We start from the raw sequence: 22,226 nt of genomic DNA on the forward strand, positions 1-22,226 counted from the left end.
GGATGTGTTAAAAACAGGAGTAAATATAAAAGACTATCCTTCATATTATGAATTTTATCCCTTCATCTCAGAAAATTTTTGAGCGATTTAAGTATTAGAACACCATCTGATGTAGTGCTCAACTTATAAGGAAATACTTAAGATACTAATATTTTAAAAGTGGAGAAGATAAAAGGACCTAAATTGAAGTATGGTCTCCATACTTCACTCAAAGTCATAAATGACAATATCAGTAAACTGTGATAAGTTCACATGCATATTGTAATGCCCAGAACAAACATTAAGAAAACTATATGAAGGGATATACTCAAAAACACTATAAAGAAATCAAGATGGAATCCTAAAATAATATGGGCAAGTAATTCATAGGAAGGCAAGAAAAGAGAAACAGGAAACAGAAAACAAAGAGAATACAGTGTCATACTTAAATTCCAACATATTAATAATTATCTCAAATGTAAATGGTCTCAGTACACTAATTAAAATGTAGATATTGGTAGTAGATTAAAAAATATGACCCAATAATATGCTATCTACATAAAACTCACTTCAAACAGAATAAGACAGATCCAAAGTTAAAGGATGGAAAAGGTGTATCATGTGAACATTAATTAAAACAATGTACGAGAGACTACGTTATTATCTGATAAAGCAGAATTTACAACTAAAATTCCTGGTGACAAGGAGGAATATTGCATAATGATAAAAAAAGATCAATCAGCCAGGCATATATGACTATGGCAAATGTTTACACACATTTGATGCGTACAGGAGAGCTTGAAAATACATGAGAAAAACTGATAAAGCTTAAAGGATAAATAGACAAATCCACAATTTTGAGACTTCAATGTCCACCCTCAGCAAATGACAGAACCACTAGATAGCAAATCAGTGAACATCTGGAAGACCTGAACTACACAACTGACCAACAGGATCTAACTGACATATATGGAACACTTCCACCAACAAGATTAGAATAGATTTTTTTAGTCACCCATAGAAGCTTCACCCAAACAGACAGTATCCTGATGCATACAATAAGCCTCTTTAAAATAACTGAAATCATGCATAGTATGGTCACGGACCATAATGAATCAAACTAGAAATCAGTAACAGGAAAGCCACAGGAAAATCTTAAAAACCTAGAATTTAAACATCACACCTCTAAATAATTTCTGGGTCAAAAACAAGGTCTCAAAGGAAACTATAAAAAAATTCAGAGGCCAGTCTTATTTGTATTCCCTTGAAAGTAATGTGTTTTCACTCATAGCTTTGTTTCTTTATCCTTGAACTTCAGAAAACTCAGCAAATTTGTGTATCGGTCATTGCTATTTCTACAAAATCCAATTCAGAAATGTGGCTTGAATCATGGCAAACTATTCCAATCCACTGATCTAGAAGTTGTTTTGTTTTGTGTTTGATACAAGTTTTCTTCTTACATCATTCCTTGTTACTTTAATTATTGTTCATCCACCTTCTTTGTCTATCTAATTCCTTTAGTTCTTCCCCTCTGGTCAGCTTTATTGTGTCACAGTTTTCCTCTGTGCTCTTAGAGGATTATTTCATGTTTTCCGCCTCTAAATCAATAATTCTGAGTGAAGAAGAGAGGTTTACAACAATAATGTTATTCCCTGCATCCAATGAAAATTCATATTTCTAACCTGCGTTTTAGCTAGCTCCTTTTGTGTCTCACTCTGTAACTCCACCTGGCATTTTCTTCTCACCTTTTACTTCCGTTTCATAGAGTTTGCACATTTTCCTGTATTTATGTGGATATAAACCCATCATGAGGTGCTTCCCATGAAAATGCATGTGACCTTCTCCTCTTTGAGGTTGGGGCATTAGTCTCTGTTCCATGCTGAGTTTGACAGCTGGCTTTGTTATTCTTTTGTTTCTTGTTTCTCCTTGGTTCTAGCAAGAGCAAGCTAGTCCTCATGGTTTTCGATACTCAGCATCCTATCATATTAGGGTTCCCCTTTACCTTCACTTGGGTGCTGCTGGGTCTCTTCTCTCAAAACATCTCCAAAATTCTCAAGAGCATATTGAAGGTCATGGATGCCAGATAATTTCCAATATCCAAAGGCTGTTCATTCAGTTACTCTATTATAAAGATCATAGATTATTCTCCTGTTCTCATGTTCAAGCTTTCTCATTATAGTTTGGGGATTTATTCCTCGAATGTTCTGTATTTCATCAAAAGTAAAGCAGGAAAAATGACTATGCATGCCATTTTTTGCTCCAGGGTTCATTTTATATCTGTCCTATCATCTTAGCATGCAGCCTGCACAGCCTTCCTTTTTCCTTCCTGGCACTTGCAGCATCCTAAGGAGTTGTAGTTTTCTGGAGCACTCAGAAAGAGAAGTACTAATGAGGAGAAAGGAGAAGACAGAAGGAAGAGCACTTTCTGGTTCCAGGTTTGGTTCCAGAATGGTCCTCTCATGGCCCCCAGGAGCCAGGTGCCTGTCAGGTTCCTAACAGTGAGAAGGTGAATGTGGACATCTCTACCTTGACTCCTAATTTACACTTTTGTCTGTTTTTCTCCTTCAGTGATCAAGCTATGAATCAGTTGTGTTTCTCAGTTTAACTCAGTGGGTCTTAAACTTGGCTGCAATTAGAATTATCTGAGGACAATAAAATCTCCTGCCATTTAAAACTTACCCCAAACCAATGAAACCAGAATCTCTTTGGGTTGGTAACATAACTCTCAGGTGACTTTAATGTACACATGGTTTGAGGACCATGGCTCTAGCCTGTTGGTGACACTGCTGAGGTTAATTTGTCTCACGTGGTAGCATTGCATTGCTAGTATTCTGAGGTTTGGATGCGATTTGGATGAGGAGCTGAAGTTTATCTCCAAACATTTCCAACTGCTACCACTGCCACCACTACCCTCAATAAAATAAAATAATAAAATAGAATAGAATAAAATTAAAATTCCCTATCCTCTTTTATTCTTACTCTTTCTCCTTAGAGGAAGATACCTACTTATCTACTTAGGCACTATTCTGTTTAATCTGTTTTCACTTATTCTTTTAGTCTTACTAAAACAAATGTCCTCTTAGGTTTGTTCTTTTATATCTCTACTTAATATTTCAATTTAATAGTATTATGCCAACTTAGAAAGTCATAATAATGAAAGCAGCAAGTATTTATTTTACTGCATATTTATCTTTATTATAGAATTATAGCAATGAAACATACTATAGTAACCCTATAATAATGATGCAAAAGCTTATTCATTTAAATGACACATTTATTGAATACCTCCTAGGGATAAAGACTTTAGAAAACACAAATACCAGTAGTGTAAACACCTTTCACGAGGTGTTTACATTCTTATTACCAAAGACAGAGATGTAAACAAATAACGATACACAAAGTATTAACTAATTTAATGACTATCTTAGTTTGTTTTCTGTTGCTATAACAGAATACCTGAGACTTGGTAATTAAAAAAGAAAAGGAATTTATTTCTCACAGATCTGGAATCTGGGAAGTCCATGGTTCTAGCAATAACTAACCCTCTCATGAGATGACAGTATTCACTCATTCATGAGGGTGGGGCCCCCACAACACAATCACCTCCCGGGGGCCCCACTTCCCAACATTGTTACAGTGGGGACCAACTTTCCAATACGTGAACTTCTAAGGGACATATTCAAACCATAGCGATGACCTAATATAGCGCCTGGAAAATATCTGTCATAAGATGAATTAATGCTTGCTAAAAATAAATAGATGGATGAATTTTAGAAGCTAAAGTCTGTGAGAAGAGAGAGAAGAAGCCACTAACTCATCCTGCAAAGATGACAAGGATTCCCAAGGAGGCAACACCTGAGCTGGGCCTTCAAAGTTCTGCAGGGTGAGGAAGGCAGTCTGGACTGAGGCACTGCAGCCACGAGGGCCCACAGTGACGGCAGGCAGGCCAGCAGTGGAAAGGCTGCTCACACCTTGGGGAAAGGTGAGGCAGCATCGAGCAGGGAGGCTGAAAAAATAGGTGAGTACCATCTCGTGCATGCCAGCTTACAAGTGTGGACTTCATTATGAACACATATGTGAGACAATAGAAGTCCTGACTGTTGGGCAAGAAGGACAATTTTAACATTTTAGAAACACTTTTCCCAGAGAAATGCCAACACCGATTGTCTATTTATTACTGAATCAATATAAGTGGAGTTTTGACAAAAATGCTTTCAGAAGAGAGAAACCAGAATGGAAAGCTGCTCAGACACGCAGTCTATGATCAAAGGGTTATGTCAGGTGATCTGTGATGGGCACACAGGATTGGACTTGTTTTTGGTTCTATTTTTGTTTTTCCATTAGTTCACCCTAAAGGTATGACAAACAGTTGGACATTGCTAGGAGAACCTAAAAGAAATTCAGTGAGCAAGCCATGTATTAATAAATATAAGGAGGAGAACATTCCAGGCAATGGGAACTGTGATTTGAGGTGGGAGAACACATAACACATGTCGGAGTCAGCAAGGAGTCCGGTGTGGCTGGAATCAAACTTTCGGCAGGGTGGCAGGGGACTGCTTTGAGATGAGGCTGCAGAGGCTGGTGAGCCCAGACCAGGGAGGGCCTGTGGGTCACAGGTAGGAATTTTATTTTATTATAAGGGATAGGGGAAGCTGTAGAGAGTACCATGAACTGACAGACACATTCCGTGGGTGACCACGGACACTTGTGGGGAGATGAGACTGTCAGGGCAGGGATTTAGGGTGGCTACAGGGAGCCACAAAACAAGCTGGTGCAGAAGTCCAGGTAAGAGCGGGTGGCACCGTGGGCTAGATGAGAGTAGTAAAGTGCTGAAGTACTAAAGCACATTTGAGACTTCAAGAGCAGACGGGATAGGATTTGCTGAGTGACCATGGGAGTTGCAAGAGAAAGCACAGCCCATATTAGGAATTTGGCTTCAACTAACTTTTAAGTTCCCTTGAGTTTCTGAAAAATATTATGTGACACTGCATGTGACTAAGTTGCTGACATGAGCATAAAAGAGGCAATAAAGCCTCTGATATAAAAAATATATTCCGTGTTTCACTCATCATACTCCCAAATCCATGCTTTCCCCCAGGCTCTAGGCTGCACATGCAAAAATCTTGCTCCCGTCACCCAAGGAAGTCTTGGCACGTTTTACAGTCATTGAGCAGGACACCCCAATCTCACCCATACTCAACGCAGAAGGAAACAACCCGCCTTGGAGAAGTCACTTGGTAAACCACTTCTATTTGGTTTATGCCAGGGCCAGCCTTCCAATACTTTAGAAACTGACTCCTTTGAATAGGTTATAATGTTCAAATTTACATTGAGTTTTATGCTTGAAATTAAGGGCTCTGACAAGCTGCAAGTTCAATGGGCTGAGCAAAGAGGCCAGCCTGGGTTCTAGTGAGCCAGCCCCTTAACAAGTGGCCTGCATCAGGGTTCAGAAAGTTCCCTTTCCTCTAAGATGGAAATGTCTACATCTACATCTCGTGTCTACATCACGAGCCCACTGTGACGAGAATCACGCTGTGTGTGCAATGTAGTGATCCACACATCCAGCTACTGATGGAATGGCCCCTGAGCCCGGTGCTTTGGGTGCTGGGGACAAAACAGTGAGCAAGACACAGCCTCTGCTCTCACGAGGTTTACACAAGTTCCACATCAGGGCAGGCTCTTATTTCAGTACAGTTTTTCAGCTAATACTTCCACCTCTGTCCATTGCCCACATGGACAAGCAAACATCAATGAATATGATAAAATATTTTTGTTCACAGCCCTGCTTATGTGATTTATCAATATTTTGACAATAACTCACAACACACCATCCTGTGGTGCCGTGTTGCATGTTCCCAGTTTATTGCACAAGCATTCCCTTCCCATGATGACTACATAAACATGTCAAATTGGAATAGAAATTTTTACATAAATAAATAAAATGCCTGTGAAGAAATTTCTGATGACTGAGAATAAAGGTATTTTTCAAATAAACATAACTACTTAACAAACAAGTACCCACTCCGTTGAGTAGATGTTTCTGAGATGAGCATCACCAGGAATATCTGGTAACCTGGAAACAGTGCACACAGGACCCCAGCGACGGACGCCTGCAGTCCAGTGTCCCTGGCAGTGATCCATCACACAGTGGGTGGAGCCAATATAAGATGTGGGATTATGGTTCATAACAGGAGCCAAATTTAAATCTTATGTGTTTAGTCGGAGTTTATATGAATTAAAATATATTTTAGCAGTAGCATCATTTTGTCATTTTAGAAGAGAAAATCCAGTTTTGGTGATTAACAGTTTTCCTTTCATCAGGCCATATGCTGTGCCTCATGTATTTCGGATTCTTCTTCATCCTTCTCAAATCTAAGGTATAAACCCAGCCATGCCAATGCCCTCTTTAGAACCCTTCATAACCCCCTGCCTCTATGAAGTCTCCGTCTCTGTGGGCAAGGACGAGGTTCTGCCCACCCCTATAGCTCTCGTTTCACTTCCCTGCCTGCACCACCTGGCCCATAGCCCAGATGCTTAGAGGTGCACGTACTGCCCTCACAGACCACGCCCTCTTGCATGTGTTCCTTCCGCCTGAAATTCCCTTCTACACCCTCCTCCTTTCTATTCATTCTCTTCTCATTCCCACCCTTCCATTCACACAAATTGCCTAAATCCCACTAATTATTCAAGACATGATTGAAATATCCTGTTCTCCTGAACAACTCTGACCACCCAGACTCAGCTGGGGTCAGGCCCTTGCATTTCCATATCATTCTGTGCATAACTTTGTCATCCTTACTATGCCATTACAATGTGACTCTTTATAGTGAGTCTATTCAAGTCTTCCAGTGCTGCATTATTGAGCATCCGTAGTTTGTGTATTTCTAGCAACTTATTCATTTCATGTAGGTTTCTAATTAGTGTATGATTACTGACAGTACTCTCTTACCATCCTTTCTATTTCTCGTAAGCACCATGCAGTAACTGACTGCATCACTGGAACTACACAGTCCTTTTTATCTCCGTAAAATAAAAAGTATAAAATAAAATGATGTCTCCTCTTTCATTTCTGATTTAGTTATTTGAGCCTTCTCACTTTTCTTAGTCAATTTTCTATTTTTTTATCTTTTCGAAGAACCAACTCTTGGTTTTATTGATTTTCTCTATTTTTTTATATTTTATTTCTCTCTGCTGTAATATTTCTATATTTCCTTAAATCTACTAGCTTTTGGGTTAACTTATTCTTAATTTTCTAGTTCTTAATTTAAGGCATAAAATTTGGTTATTGATTTAAGATCTTTATTTTTTAATATAAGCATATACAGCTGTAAATTTCCCTCCAGCACTGCTTTTGCTGCATTCCATAAGTTTTGACATGTGGTGTTCTCATTTTCATTTCTGTCAAGATATTTCCTAATTTCTCTTGTGGTTTATTATTTAACCCATTGGTTATTTAAGATTGTGCTGATTAATTTCTACATATTTATGGATTTTCTATTTTCCTTCAGCTGGTATTTATAGTTTTATTCTATTATGATCAGAAAAAATACTTTGGATTATTTAAAGCCTTTTAAATTTATTAATACTTGTTTTGTGAACTAACACATAACCCATCTTGGAGAATGTTCCATGTACAGTTGAAAAAAGGATGTGTATTCTACTGTTGTTGATTGGAGTGTTCTTTACATGTCTGTTAGATCAAATGGATCTATAATATTTCAAGTCCTCTATTTCTTATTGATCTTCTGTCTGTTTGTTCTATCCACTATTGAAAGTAGGGTATTAAAGTCTCCTACTATTATTGTAGAGCTATCTACTTCTCCTTTTAATTCTGCCCATGTTTGCTTCATCTATTTAGGAGCCCTAGTGTTGGTTATATATATGCTTATAATTGTTACAGTGTCTAGGTGAATTGGCCTTTTTTGTCTCTTATAACAGCTTGCTATTTAAAGTCTATTTTATAAGATATTAGTACAGTCACTGCTACTCTTTTTGGTTACTATGTACATGAAATATATTTTTTCTATCCTTACATTCAATCTGTGCATTTCCTTAGATCTAAAGTGAGTCTCCTGTAGACAACATGCAGTTGTATTATTTTTTATCCAATCTGCCAATCTATAGATTTTGGTTGATGAGTTTAATTCATTTAGATTTAAAGTAACTACATAGGGAAACACTTACTATTGCTATTTTGACATTTGTTTCCTATATGTCTTATAGCTGTTTTGTCCCTCTTTTTCTTCCTTGCTGCCTTTTTGGTGTTTGGTGAATTTTTCATAGTGACAAGTTTTGATTTCCTTATCATTTTCTTTGTGTACATTCTACAGATATTTTCATTGTCATTACCATACAAACTACATACAACATCCTAAGGTTATAACAATCTATTTTGAATGATTCCAATATTACTTCAATTATATAAAAACTATATTTCTTTACAGCTCTACCCCCAACACATACACTTTGTTATTTATGTCCCAAATTATATTTTTATATATTGTGTACCTAATCACATACATTTATATGTTATACTTATGACTTTAAATCTTATGAAATAAAAAATGGTGTTATAAGTCAAAATTATAATATTTGTTTTTATATTTGTGCATGAATTTACCTTTACCAGAGAACTTTATACATTTACATGACTTGGAGTTAGTCTCTAGTGTCCTTTCATTTCAACCTGAAGGAATCCATTTAACATTTCTTACAGAAAAGCCCTAGTGATAATGAACTCCTTCAGTTTTTGCTCATCTGGGAATGTCTGAATTTCCCTCTCAGTTTCAAAGTGAAGTTTTGCTAGGTATAGAATTCTTGGTTGACATTTTGTTGTTGCTGTTAAATTTGATACTTGAAATATTCATCCCACTACCTTGTTCTCTGTAAGATTTCTGATGAGAAATCTAGAACTTTTACTGAGGACCTGTATATGTGATGAGTCACTTTCCTCTTGCTGCTTTCAAGACTCTCTATGTCTTTGGCTTTTGGAAGTCTGATGATAACGTGTCTCAGTGTGGGTCTCTTTGAGTCCATCCTATTTGGAGTTCGTTAAGCATGTTACAGTTGTATATCTATGTCTTTCCTCAAATTTGGGATATTTTTGACCATTATGTTTTCAAATAGTCTTTCTACTCCTTTATCTATTTTTTTTCTTTTTCTTGGATTTCCATAATGCATATATTAATCAACTTGAGGGATTAGTAAGTCTCTTAGGTCCTGTTCACTTTTCATCATTAATTTTTCTTTTTACTCCTCAGACTCAGTATTTTCAAATGACCTGTCCTCAAGTTTGTGATTATTTTGCCTGCTTGAATCCTCTGTTAAACCCAACTAGTGAAGTTTTCAATTCCACTATTACATATCAGCTCCAGAATTTCTGTTGTTATTTTTATAATTTCTATCACTTTGTTGATATTCTCATTTTATTCAAATATAGTTTTCCTGATTTCCTTTGGATCTCTATGTTTTCCTTGAGCTCTTTGAGTATATTTGACAATCATATTAAAGTTTTTCTTTTTCCCCAAGTAAGTCCCTATTTCTTCAGGAATGGTTTATGGACACTTATTTTGTTTACTTGAATGAGTCATATTTTCCTCTCTGTGTTAATCATCTTTTATGTTTGATTCTTTGACATCCTGGGACCTTGCAGAACCTAGAGGGACTAGCCCTCCCTGGGCAAGCTAATTCCTAAATGTATCAAACAACTCACCTTCGAATGTCACTTTCATGTGCAAACTAAACAAATCAGTATCCAAGCCCCCAACCACCACCTCCTTTATGGATCTCTCACACTCAAGATCATTTTTCTTCTGCTCTAATCACCCCAGGGCCAGGTATCATATAACTCAGGATGGCTCCTACACACTAGAGCCTGCTGAAATCACTCAAACTACCCAATCCTAAACCTGCCTGCCCTGCCTTGACTATTCTTTCCCACCACAACCACAACAGAGGCTCTTGCCTACATTTCCCCTGTTCCCTCTGCCTCATCCCTGGCCCTGGTGCTTCCCCATGGTCCTCAGTGGTGTGGAGTGCCTCATTTTCTTGGTATTTGTGAGTATAATAAACTATCTTTTCAAGGACAGTTGTCTCCTTATCTGTATGTCTCACCGTACTTAAATAATGATAAAACCTATATTTTAATTGGACATTTGAAAAAATATCCCCCTCTCCCAGTGCTGCATATTGGCTACATGCAAAGAAAGACCTTAATCGATCAGCCTTGGGTGAAGGTTAAGGTCTTCTCAGGCCTTCCCTGGACATGCATCTTCCCTAGCCCTGTGCATTTGCTTTCCTCCAATTCTGCCTTATACAGGGCTACTTTTAGATATTTTAATATCACCACTTTCTTCTCTGGCCTTAGGTATTCTATTATATCCCTCAATTAGTAACCCCTTGCCCCAGGTACCTGTGGGTCTATAGTTCCCATGTGGTTTTCACAGGCCACATGCATTGCTTCCAGTGGCATTATCTAGCCTAAGATCCGAGCATCTTTTGCTCATTTTTAAACCTCAAGGCCTCTGACACAGGGAACAAATTCTCAGGCAGCCCACAGACAGGTTATTATGTACTGTGCTCCACTATCTCCACTTCCCAGAAGGAAACTGGTGACTGAGCCACCACTTTCCCCAAATCGCATCAGGCTACACTGGGGAGGGCTGGGACAAAGAGAAAGAAAAATGCCACAAAACATCTACTTTTTCTTGATTGGTTATTTGTTTGGTTACTGTAGATCTTTGATTTCCAGAGCTCCTACAGACTTATTTTACTCAGTGTCTTGCTGTCTACTTAATGTTTCCATGGGAGAACAAGAGCCTGAAGCTTCCTACGCTGCCCTTTTGCTGATGTCTCAGCCCCACTTTCTTCATGTGTAATGAAGACTTGCATCTCTGCGATGCACGTGGATGTCAATTCTAACATGTGAAAAGTTCTGACGGTGTGAATCACTTCCAAAAAGGCATTTCCATCTGTTCATCTAAAATGAGACCCGGCCAGTTGCAGTTACTCTGCTCCCTCCACGGCACAACCCATTCCCAAGGAGAAGCAGGGGGGATGAATCACTACCATTCGCTGCCATGGAAAGTTAACCGGCTAAGGACGGGTAGAAAAGGACTCTGCAGGCCGCAATGAGAAACTGCTAAGAGCTAGTGGATGACCCTTCTAGAAGACTAATGGTAGCAAAACCAGGAAAGGCATAATTCAGAGGCAGTTGAGAGTGTGACAGCTAACTGTCCTTCAGGACTTGTGTCCATGGGAAACAGATGAAAATGCATCATCTTAACCAGTTTATCAATTAAAGAAGGCAAACAATCTTCTGGTTTCTAATAAGTTCCTCAGACTGCTTTCTACCAGTGTAGTTCACATTAATTATTATTTCAAATCTATATATCCTATGTATTTTATAAGGTTTACTTATGCTTATTTGTCAATGGCAAATATTAATTTACTTTCTACCATGCCTTGAAGAGAGGAGGCATAAAAGGAACAAAGCCTAATTTTTAAAATAAAGCTCAATTTTTAAAATATTTGTTAGTCACATATTTATTTTTCCTTATAAAATACATTTAAAAAATGATTAAATGGTGTTTCTTTTCTCTGTTTTTCTTTCCTTTCTTGCAGTTTTATAAAACCTGCTTAGCACCTCCAAATAAATCTGAGATGTTGCTTGGTTTTGCTTCCACTCTGCAGCTGGGGTTCATGGAACTCTGTATCCCACAGAGTGGCCCCTTATAAACGCCGTCCATCAGGTGCGCTGAGTGGGAAAACAGCTCAGAAGTGCCACAAATCAATCCGCATTCTTCTAAACAAATGCTGTAACAGCCTCCACTTTCTGCACCTCCACTTCCTATTGGGTTCATTGGTGATTTCTGCACTCACTTCAGTGTTCCCTCGGACCCTTAATCTCAGCGCCCTTTGCCCTCCCCTCTTTTCCGTCACTGGCAGCACGTTTTGTGCGATCTCAAACCCTGCCCTTTACTCCCTCCACCAGGTCTGTCTTCCCCTCTCTCCTCCTTCCTCAGCACTGCAGAGCCTGCTCATCCCCCACACTGTGACGTCCACGCCACCCACAAGGCCTGCTGACTGTGTCTGCCTCCCTCCCCAAGTCAGAGCCCGCACTGTGACAGCCACGCCACCCACAAGGCCTGCTGACTGTGTCTGCCTCCCTCCCCAAGTCGGAGCCCGCGCTAAGACTTTCCAGTTTCTGTCTGTTTCTATCCCTGCAAACGTCGTCCATTCTCATTTGTGTTTATTCCAAACCACTAGGAAAAATCATGGCCGTGTGCTGGCTGCGAGCCGACCGCTCCCTCTGGAAAAGTACAGTGCGTTCAAATGCGCATCTCCTTGACCTTCGGTCACGGTTTCACGTGTGTCCGCTCTCTCTAATGTGTTCTCCACATCAGAGGTGTGCAGATTTTCTGTGTTTCCCTCGTTATCCACGTTCATCTTTGTCCCTTTAGTCTCAATTCCTTTTAATAGAGATCAAAGCAGGCTGGCATGAAGCTCCACAACTTTCCTCCACAGTTTCATTTTTACTCCTCTTCTATCACATAAAAACATGGCACCTTTTCCAGATAAATCTTTCCTTCAGGATTTTTTCTCTTGATTCATCAATTTTTCTTTCTTTCTTGAATGTTCAAAACATGAGACCTCTTGATTTCATCAGCCTACCAAACCTTCTATTATTCCTTATTTCACACACATGCACACACCCAGGCACACACACACACACACGCGCACACACACACACACACACACACGAAGTTTCTCTTCTCACTCCTTTTCACAGCCAAACTTCCATAAAACAGAATTTATCTGTTTAGTCTCCTAAATGCTTACAGCAACCTCTCTCTGCTTCATTCTGCCTACTCTGATTTTCCATTTCTAGAACTCCACTGAACTAGCCTCTGGAGGTCGCAAGCCACATCTCTGGCTTCTTATTCTTCCTGATGGCTCTGGAATATTTCATCATTTTTCCTGCCCTTCCGCTTGAAATTTTGCCCTTCCCGAGCTTTTCTGCCAAGATCTTCATACCTAAAGGGCTGCAGCATCTGTGTCTTCCTCCTCTGTTCTGCTTGCACCCCTCCTCCTCTGCATCCGAGTCTGACCCATGCAGGATCTCACTTACTGACCCCCTTTTCTGTCATTTTTTACTAATAATAAAGTTAGGACTAATTTTACTTATGACTAATTTGAACTTTTCTGTCCAGTTTTCTGAATCCTACTTCAAATTTTCATCTAAATGTGTAAATCAAACCAGCATCTCTGACCCTGTGCAAATCACCACACCCCTTCCTTAAAAATACCTCTTCTTTTTCTCTTATTTCTTATAATGTCATTAACACTGAACAGTAAGTAATTCATTCTAAAAATGCTAAGATGTATATTTCGGATATATAAAATCTTTCCTACCCCCATCCCCAATATCCCAACCCTTTTTCCTATCTGTCTGAACATTATCATTTTTTCTCCATATTCATCCTGGCCTCAACCTATAAATTGGGGCAGCATCCTCCTAACAGGGCACTTGACTGTAACCAGCCTTCTCGCTCTAACACATGGCATCGCTCTAACATATCACTCAGATCATGCCATTCTTATTCTCAAATATTGGTCAAGGCTGTCTGTTGCTTATTAAAGTCGATTCTCCCCAACTGTCCATTCTGTCAGTTGAGGTCAAGCAGAATTTGACCTCAAACAATCTTTCTAGAAAAATCAACAATTATCCCTCTACTCTCAGCTTTATGATAAGACCAAGCCGGATGCCCCCATGTAACCTGAACCCACACTATGATTGCTTTTGCATTGCTGAGACCTAGACTGGCTTCCTGATCTCAGTCAAACCTCTGCCTGTTCAAGATCCAATGTTAATAAACACCACCTCCCTTCCCGCATGAAGCATGCTGCATTCATGTCAACCAGAACGACCTCTCAGTTGATGTAGTAGAAAAGGCTTGCTATCAGCTAGAATTCACTCATTGCCCCATTACCTAACTTTCTCAGAGCCCCAGTAGTAGGTGATTTTTCTGAACATCAGTTTTCTAATCAGTAAAGTAGGCAAATATTACCCATCATAAAAAAGCGATATGAAAAGTAAATGAGACCATGAATGTTAAATATCTATTGGAGTTCCCGATAAATTTATACATTTCAGACACTTAATAAATGTTATTCTGCTGTCCCTATTCTGCATGGCTTTATATTTTTTTACTATTTCTCTTAATCATACACATTTTAATTCTTTTATGTTACCTATTATCATTCCAAAATAATTACAGTGCCACAAAATAATTAAATTTACTTTGTTAAAAATTTTATGGATAAGGAAAAATGAAGTAAGATTGGAGTAAAATGAGCATATTAGAGAAATTGTTAGGCATTGATTTCTGTGTGAATTAATGCTTCAACAAATATATTTTGTAAATAAATTATGATGGATATGGCCTGTTGTTACTTACCTAATACTTCTTGTTTCTTTTGTTCCCTTTTTTTTCAAGACACTGAATTAGTTTCACAAGTTATAATGGATCCCACCCAAGTGAAATAAATAAACATTCCCATAAACCAATAAATGAACTCTGGATTCCAGAACTGGACCTGTGCCGATCACCGAAACAAGAAAGCACAGATAAGGAATCAATGATCAACATAGATAATTGGCGAGGTGAGGGCCCAGCACAAATCACAGTGTGACGTTCACCTTCCCAATGGCAACCCAGAGGGACAGTCTAGGCTGTCCTCCCTGTTACAGTATTCCATACAACAGTGCTCTGAACACGGAAACTTATTCTGGCTTCTGTACGATATCAAAGTCACAGAATAAAAAACAATTTTAGGAGAGAACTCTTAAGTCACCTTTTGGTCCCCTCATCTCACAGATGAGGACGCAGTTTAGACACAGGGAGCCACGCCCTGTGCTGTAGTCACGTGTGGACGGGAGCCCAAGCAGACATGTGCCCAGTGCTCTTCACTTTCCTGCTCAGAACCTTTTCTGCTTCTCTCACTTTTAACTCCACTGTGTTTTGAAAGCGGTGACCTCGTATAAGGCAAGAGAAACAGCATTACCGTATTGTCTCCAGTCCACAGCAGGGGGTAAGTGCCGCCACAAAATCAGGTTGTTTAGGTGATTTAAGTAGGCAGGTAGGGCATGAAAACCCTTCTGATTATACCACACCTAAAAAAGAAAGACAATTTAATGGCGCCCGTGGAAGCAGTCCCTCAGTCCGCCCGTGGGCTGTGCGGGAGTGGGAGGCACTTGTCAATCAGCCCCCGGGCACCTGAGCGCAGGACCCCAGCCACGCCCGCGCGGCTCACGGTGAGCAGTCAATTCCAGCCTGCTAATTTTACATTTATCTCAAGCATATAATTTACAGCTAAAAATAGATTAATTTTTGCCAGAACAAATGTGAATCTTGCTCTATAATTATATTCTTACAGGGGAAAAGGAACTGAAGCCCATCATTTTTTTTTTTCTTGTTCTCAGTTGGTAAGCTAATGAAATTTGACCTGCAAATTAAAAGTGTGGAAAATGATCAGAAAAAAATGATTACCTTCAAATTAATACCTGAATATGGAACATTATTTCCCCAAATAAACTGAACTGGATATTTGCTGAGCAGAGAGAATAAAGTGGCATGCATGTCAGGGAAAGAGCGAAGGAGAAAGTAAGACAAAGACAGTATGATTAAAGTCCAGATCAGTATCATTCAAAACACTAAGGATGTCATCAGTATCTATGTTTCAAAATATTGATATTTTAATGAAAAATATATGCTCAGTTTGGAAACTGGTGTCTTCAAGAAGTACAATGAATCAAACTGGCACATCAGTCTTAATTCCATCGACTGAACAGCTCCTCTCTCTAGACAAGGTTGTGACAGACCACTCACATTGTAACATTAGAGTGGCCCCACAGAAAGTTAACCCATTCAAGTTCTCACAGAATTTTATTCAGAGTTTGGAGCAGATCTCAAGTCCCTTCCAACTCAAGGACTTCCAACCCGTTTTCCTTCCATCCCATCACACTATGACCAATTATTTTTTCAACCAGAATGCTGTGTGGTAGCTATTGTATTCACCGGAACAGCTAAGTAATAAAATATTGCTCACATACTTAAAAATCAAAAATAAAGCCCTGCTACACACGCCGATGTTCCCCAATTCTTTCTCAGATGGCCTGCTTCATTAAGCAACTAAATAAAGCTGACTCCATCTTTCACATCACTCATTCCCTTTTTCAAATATTTTCTTAAGTTCACAGAGAAATCCTTGCCAATCCTTTATTAAACTCCAACAGGAAAGAGTGCAGCTTAAATCCTACTAACCAAAGAACACAGGACATTCTGTGAGTGTCCAAGGCTATGCCTAGCAGAGTGAGATTGTGTGACCAGAAAAAAGATCTAAAGCAACTTAGTCACACACTTCTTTAAAGTAGGGTAAAGCCTGATTTCCATCCAACGTGGAACCGAAGGGGCCTACGACACATATCAGAGGCATGTCCCCCTCCCACCCAGTACAGAGACTCTCTCCCTCACAGCTCTGCACTGTCACCCTCTGGGGTCTCTCCCTTGCCTCCCTGCCCCCCCCCCCAACATACACACACACACCTGCTCAGACACCAGCCATATTTCCGGAAATGGCAGAAAATTAGGGTTCTGTTAATTTCAAGGGACAGGCTAATATAGTAGAACATCCACTGCCTATGGAAACTGGAACCTCCCGCTGACCCTGTTTGTGACCTCTGTCCCCTTAATTGTTTAACTAGGGAAAAAAATATGAGCGACAAAGGTAGTCTTTGCCCTTAGAATAGGAGTTTTCAAATTTTGTTTTGATTCATTTATTTGTTTTAATTTTTGTTTTAAAAGCAGGGTGATATTTTCCATTTTAGAAATGGAGGTGAGAAACTGTATAGAATCCCAAGCGGGGCAGCTTGCTGGAGCAGAGCTGGGGACACAGGGCCCGGCCTGCTCAGCCTCTTTTGCCGCACCCTCCATGGGCTCTGAGGCTTCTGTCCTTGATTGCATTAAAAAGGTCCCCGTTCTTCACCGTCCCTGCATCCACACGCTCTGTCATGTGATTTTCACACCCTCCCACTGTACTTGACCACGTCACTGACTTTGGCATAGAATGTGGCACACAGCAGAGGTTTGGGAAGCATACGCACATTCCCGCACTCCCCCTGGTGCCTCTGCTGTCACCACAGGAGCATGGTTAGGCCAGCCTGCCGGAGGGTGACTCAGTAGCAGAGCTGAGCCCTCCACTGTGATCTCAGCTGCAGCCAACAGCCAGCCACCCTCACGCACAATCATTCCTGGCCGAGATCAGGCTAGGCCAGCCCTTAGTAGCAGAACCTTGCAGACCCATGAGCTAAATTAATGTCCTTTGTTGAGGTCACTGAGGTTTGTGACTGTTGTTATATAGCATCATTGTGGCAAGATAACTAACACAGTAATGGGCACTAGAATAGGGCGTTACTCTACCAAAAACTGAAAATGTATGGCATTGGTTTTGAGGCCAGCAAGTGGGAGAACAAAGAGACAATTAGAGGAATTTGGAAATACAGGAGAAAACATTTAGGAATATCTGGGAAAATGGCAAGAACATTACTGTAGATAACTGAAAAAAATGTTGACCCATCCATATTTTGCAATGTCAAGACACTGGGTAAAACTGTCACCTGTGCTAATTTTGAAGATACAAATTGCCCAGAAAACATCTTGAGCTGGGTGTGGTGATCTCTAGGCAAAATGCAGTAAGACATGGGCTCAGAATAAAGATCTAGTCAAGGGTGTGGCTGCAAGAACTATGCCCAGATCATGGAAAGAAAGATGCTAAGGAATCCTCTCAGGGGGACAGAGAGCCTCTAGGAACCTACGGGGTGTTTTCCCATAGCATCCACATTTGACAATCCCCCAATACCAATAAAGAATTTTAGAGAGAGCGGCGTGTCTCAACAAGAATCATGAGAGTGGCTCGTCGACCTCAATTAGATAAGTAGAAAGACTAGAGTGCTCTACAGAGGGCTGTATCAAAAAGGCTAGATTCAATGTAAAATGTACATAGGCTCCAAGAGCCCAGCTATTTATAGGCAGGAAGCAGGCTGCCAAGCTGCTCAAAAGGTGTATTTCCAAATATCTTCTTCACACGTAGCCATGGAGGGTGATGAAGAGGAAGCACTGGGCAGAGAGTAAAGGGCCAGGTAGATGATGGGCTGGGGGGCATTCCCAGGAGGCAGAACCGGCCGGTGGTAAGGAGCAGTCTCCACGGCAGGGGTGACCTGGCACCATGTGCTAAGCATAGCCCACAGCAGCCCAGCCCCACTGACCCATGAGCTACATGGATGTTAATTGTTGATGTCACTGGTGACTTGCAGTTGTTTGCTCTATAGCATTATTTTCACAATAAATGATTGATTCACAGAGTTTCATGGGACACTAAAAAATGCTGAACTCCCTTTGCAGCTCTTCTATAAATTGATCTATATAACCTCTCTTGAGGGAGTTTTATAAACTCTTTAAGGAAGCAAAGGCATATACTATGATGATCTTAAAATTAGCATTTAGTAGAGTTCAAAGGAAAAGCTTTTCTTTCTTTCTCTTTCTGTTTTTTTTTTTTCCTCCCAAGAACAATTTTCTAAAACTGGACTGTATTCTGGAAATCAGTTGTGAGATTTCCTTTCCTGCCAACCCATAAGTCAAGAAGTGATAAAGTTTAATAAGTGAAATAGAAAGTTAATCTCCTTTTAGGAACATATTATGACACCTCAAAACAGACCTCTCATCTCAGGAATCATGAGTAACAGCTTCTCAGAAAAATAACTAAGTATCTCTAAGAAAAAAAAATCACTCAGCAGATATTCAAATATGTAGAATTCCATGGGAGACAGAATTTCTGCAAATAAACAAGAGGGGCAATATGTTTGTCCTTTTTATCTGAAGTGTATACGTTCTAAAAGGTGTTCTCATTAAACAAGCCAAGCCCTCAAGATGTGAATAATGTAACTCATAAAGATTCCATGAGAGACATTCTGCAGTATAATGAACCATACATTAAGCCTATTTCCATGCAAATTTTCCATTTTTCCTTCAAAAGGACTGTGAAAATGATACAGTGTATGTCTTATGAATGTAGCCTATAGGCTAAAGGAAAAGGGTAGTTATTAATTACTTAAGGGTAAATGCACTCATCTGACGTGACACAAGCCCCTGGCAGCCTCTAGTGGGTATTTCAGATAGCAGATTGCCCTTTCAACCGCTCTGCAATATTGGATTCCTTGGCTTCCTGGAAACAAGCTCCTTCCCTAAAGGGCAAGATACAATGCACTTGCATGCCCATGCCTGGCAAAGAACTTGTCAAACAACATTAAAAAATCCAGAAATCGCCTGTCAAACATGTCAGTACAGAAGACTAATCTAAACAAAGACAAAAAGGAACAGGTGTGAGACAAAAAGGAACACATGAATCAGTGGCCCCTCATCACTGAACAAGAGATCCATGCTGGGTATCTCAAAGCAAAGACACAGCCATCTATCATAAATAAGAAGGGTTTGGACTTGGTCAGATTAAATAGTCAAAATATTCTTAGATTCCTTCTATAAATTTGGTACATTTTTAAAATGGCCACTTAATATGTTCCAATACATACCGGCAAGTATATTTTAAGTTATTTTTCTATCAAGCTGTGAATGATGATATTGTCATAGCGAGCTTTAAATGTCATGTGTGTTGCCTTTAAGGGGAGACAGATTTGAACAAACCTCAGCTGAAAGAGAGATTTCTCAACAGTCCACACTATGACTTAAATTTTTGTCAGGGCTTATACTACGAAATGCCTCTAAAGAACTTTCACTCTACTGAATAAAACTCCAACATGCACATGCCCTTATCCCTATAAGCTTTGTCACATTCACATGAACCATGAAAGTCTCCACTACAGAGTAGAGAAGGCGCCTTCCTGGGTGCAAGGAGAGCGTCCTTGCTCCACTGGTTCTCGTAAGGAGACACAACACCCACACTCAGCAAAAAGAAATGGCTCGCGGTCAGCAGTCATTTTGACACTGACGTCCCAACATGAACTCACATGCACTCTGCCTCCTCTCGCAATGTACTCTTTTCCAATTTCCCTCTCAATCAAACGCCATTCTATATTCCTAATCTTGGGGACTGAAAGCTTTGAATCTTTCCTCTTTCCCCATTTTAAGGTTGCACAGGTTTTCCCCCTTCAGAAAGCCCTCTGTTACCACTTCTGCATTCCTACTGGTGGATCAAGGCACCTTGCCTCTAACTCAGTCCTCATTTCCTCCCACCTGAAGAACTCTCCCACCTAGTGTCTGTAATTCCAGGGGCCCATTCTTAATTGGTAGGGACAGTCCTGACGGGGCTTGCAAATCCAGGGACCCTAAGAGCAGCCCTGTGTAATTGCCGCTCTCTTTATGTGAGCTCTGCATCTGTCTAGCTTCTGGAAGACGAAGCATTTAAGTTCATATGTGGAAGGGCTCCTTGGCCACCAGGGAAACTAGTGATGTTTCCAGTTATTGAGACTATGGATAGCTTTAAAAATGTATTATTTTCTTGTTTGTTCTATCGGCTAAAGTCTTAACAAAAAGCAATAACCTATTTGCTCTATTTCTACACAGTCTAAAGGAAAACCAGTCATTTTCTCTTTCAAGGGAATGTTTCCATACAACTATTCTTAATGCTCAGTAACAAATGCTGGGATTGGATCTGCCACCCTCACTCTTGTGCTCACAAATATATTTGCATATAAAGTTTCCCTAAATACTTTCTAAGACAGAAAGTAAAGAACAAAAGAGAACTCTATTACCTTTGCCAGAGGTTTGGGATTTGATACGTTTGCATTCACATCTTGAGCCTCACTGGGGATTCGTACTCCAAAAGACCAACCTCCAAGCCTATTGACAATAAACATCGCGTTAGTGTTTCGACCAGGGAATACCAGGACTTCTAACCAGGGGGTGTTTCATTACCAACAATGCTAGTTACAGTGGTCTTAGGACAGTAGCCAGCTGAGCGTCCACGGTCTGTGGCTTGACCACACGAGCTGAGGCTCAGTGCTAATGAGAGTGGCCTAAGTCAGGCATCCAAGGAAGGGCACTGCTTTCAGAGAAGGGCTGGGTGAGGCTGGCTGCATTACAGAGTGTACTTGTCAGAACTTACCGTCTTGTTCAGAAATACACGGCATGTGCCGGATATGGCTAATGATCATCAGCACTCTAATTATTTTTATTAATGGTCATCTCCCCTACAATGTGCTATTCACAATTACTTAGTCTTTCATGATCTTTCAGGCCACTCTGGTTTGCCTTCCCTACTCTATTTTTCTTTAATCCTCCATCAGATCTTGCCTGGTTCAGAAAGCCGTTTCAAGAGCTTCAGTTGGGTTAGATTATCCTCCTCTTTTGAGTCCTCACAGTATCCTACATTTCCATCCACTGTACCAATTACTGTTTTAATCATCTATTTGCTAGTTTATCATTTGATGCAGCCCTGTGAGTTATTCCTGGGTGGGAATTATATCTTTTCTCTCCATATCTCCATGGGTTATGTATCTTGCACCTATTAAGCTTCCAAAAAAGTAGTTAACATTAGCAATAAAGGCTCATTTTAAACTTCGTTTCCCACTCTCTGGATCAACACGGACTAAAGAACAGTCTTCTAGAACAGTGCCTCTACTCTCAGCAAAATTTCAGGCAAGGAATAAGGATACATTCCCAACTGGTTCAATTGAATATATTTATTCATTCAACAGATATTGAGTGAACATCTTTACTGTGCCAGATACTATTGTAAGTTCTTGGCAAACAAGCTCCCACCTTCTAAAAGCTATCCATCAGGGATGGGAAAGAAAATCAGAGATTCCAGGACCTGTTTAAAGGCATTCAGAGATAGGGCAGCAGAAGAGAGGCAGGCAGGCCACACTGGGGCAGGGGGCAGAGTCCCAGGAGGATGAAAAGGGTACAGTAAAGGACAGTGGGGTGTCCTAGGCAACACGGACAGCCTATGGGAGGTCTTCCTATGTGAAGCAATGCAATACATTTGGGGGACTCAGGAAATTGATGGCGTGGAGAAGTACTCACGGCTGTCTGTCTCCCTCCTCCAGATTCTCCCCCTCAGGCTCCAGGAAATTCAACAGGAATTCAACACAAAACAAAAGCTTTCCCAAAAATCTCCAAAGAGGAATTTAGGACACCAGTTTGTACCCAGGTTCCCATATTGGATGCTGACTA

At 40.2% G+C, this 22,226-nt stretch overlaps 1 protein-coding gene across 1 annotated transcript in view; it reads right to left on the reverse strand.

The window, feature by feature from the left end:
• The window catches only part of ABCA13 (ATP binding cassette subfamily A member 13), a 470,652-nt gene that overhangs the window by 148,802 nt on the left and 299,624 nt on the right, over positions 1–22,226 (reverse strand). The window contains 2 exon segments of the mRNA XM_020289932.2: positions 15,046–15,154; positions 20,804–20,891. Of these exon segments, the coding sequence (XP_020145521.2) occupies positions 15,046–15,154; positions 20,804–20,891 (197 nt within the window).

Source organism: Microcebus murinus, chromosome 9 (assembly GCF_040939455.1).
Source record: "Microcebus murinus isolate Inina chromosome 9, M.murinus_Inina_mat1.0, whole genome shotgun sequence".
NCBI classification, from domain to species: Eukaryota; Metazoa; Chordata; class Mammalia; order Primates; family Cheirogaleidae; genus Microcebus; species Microcebus murinus.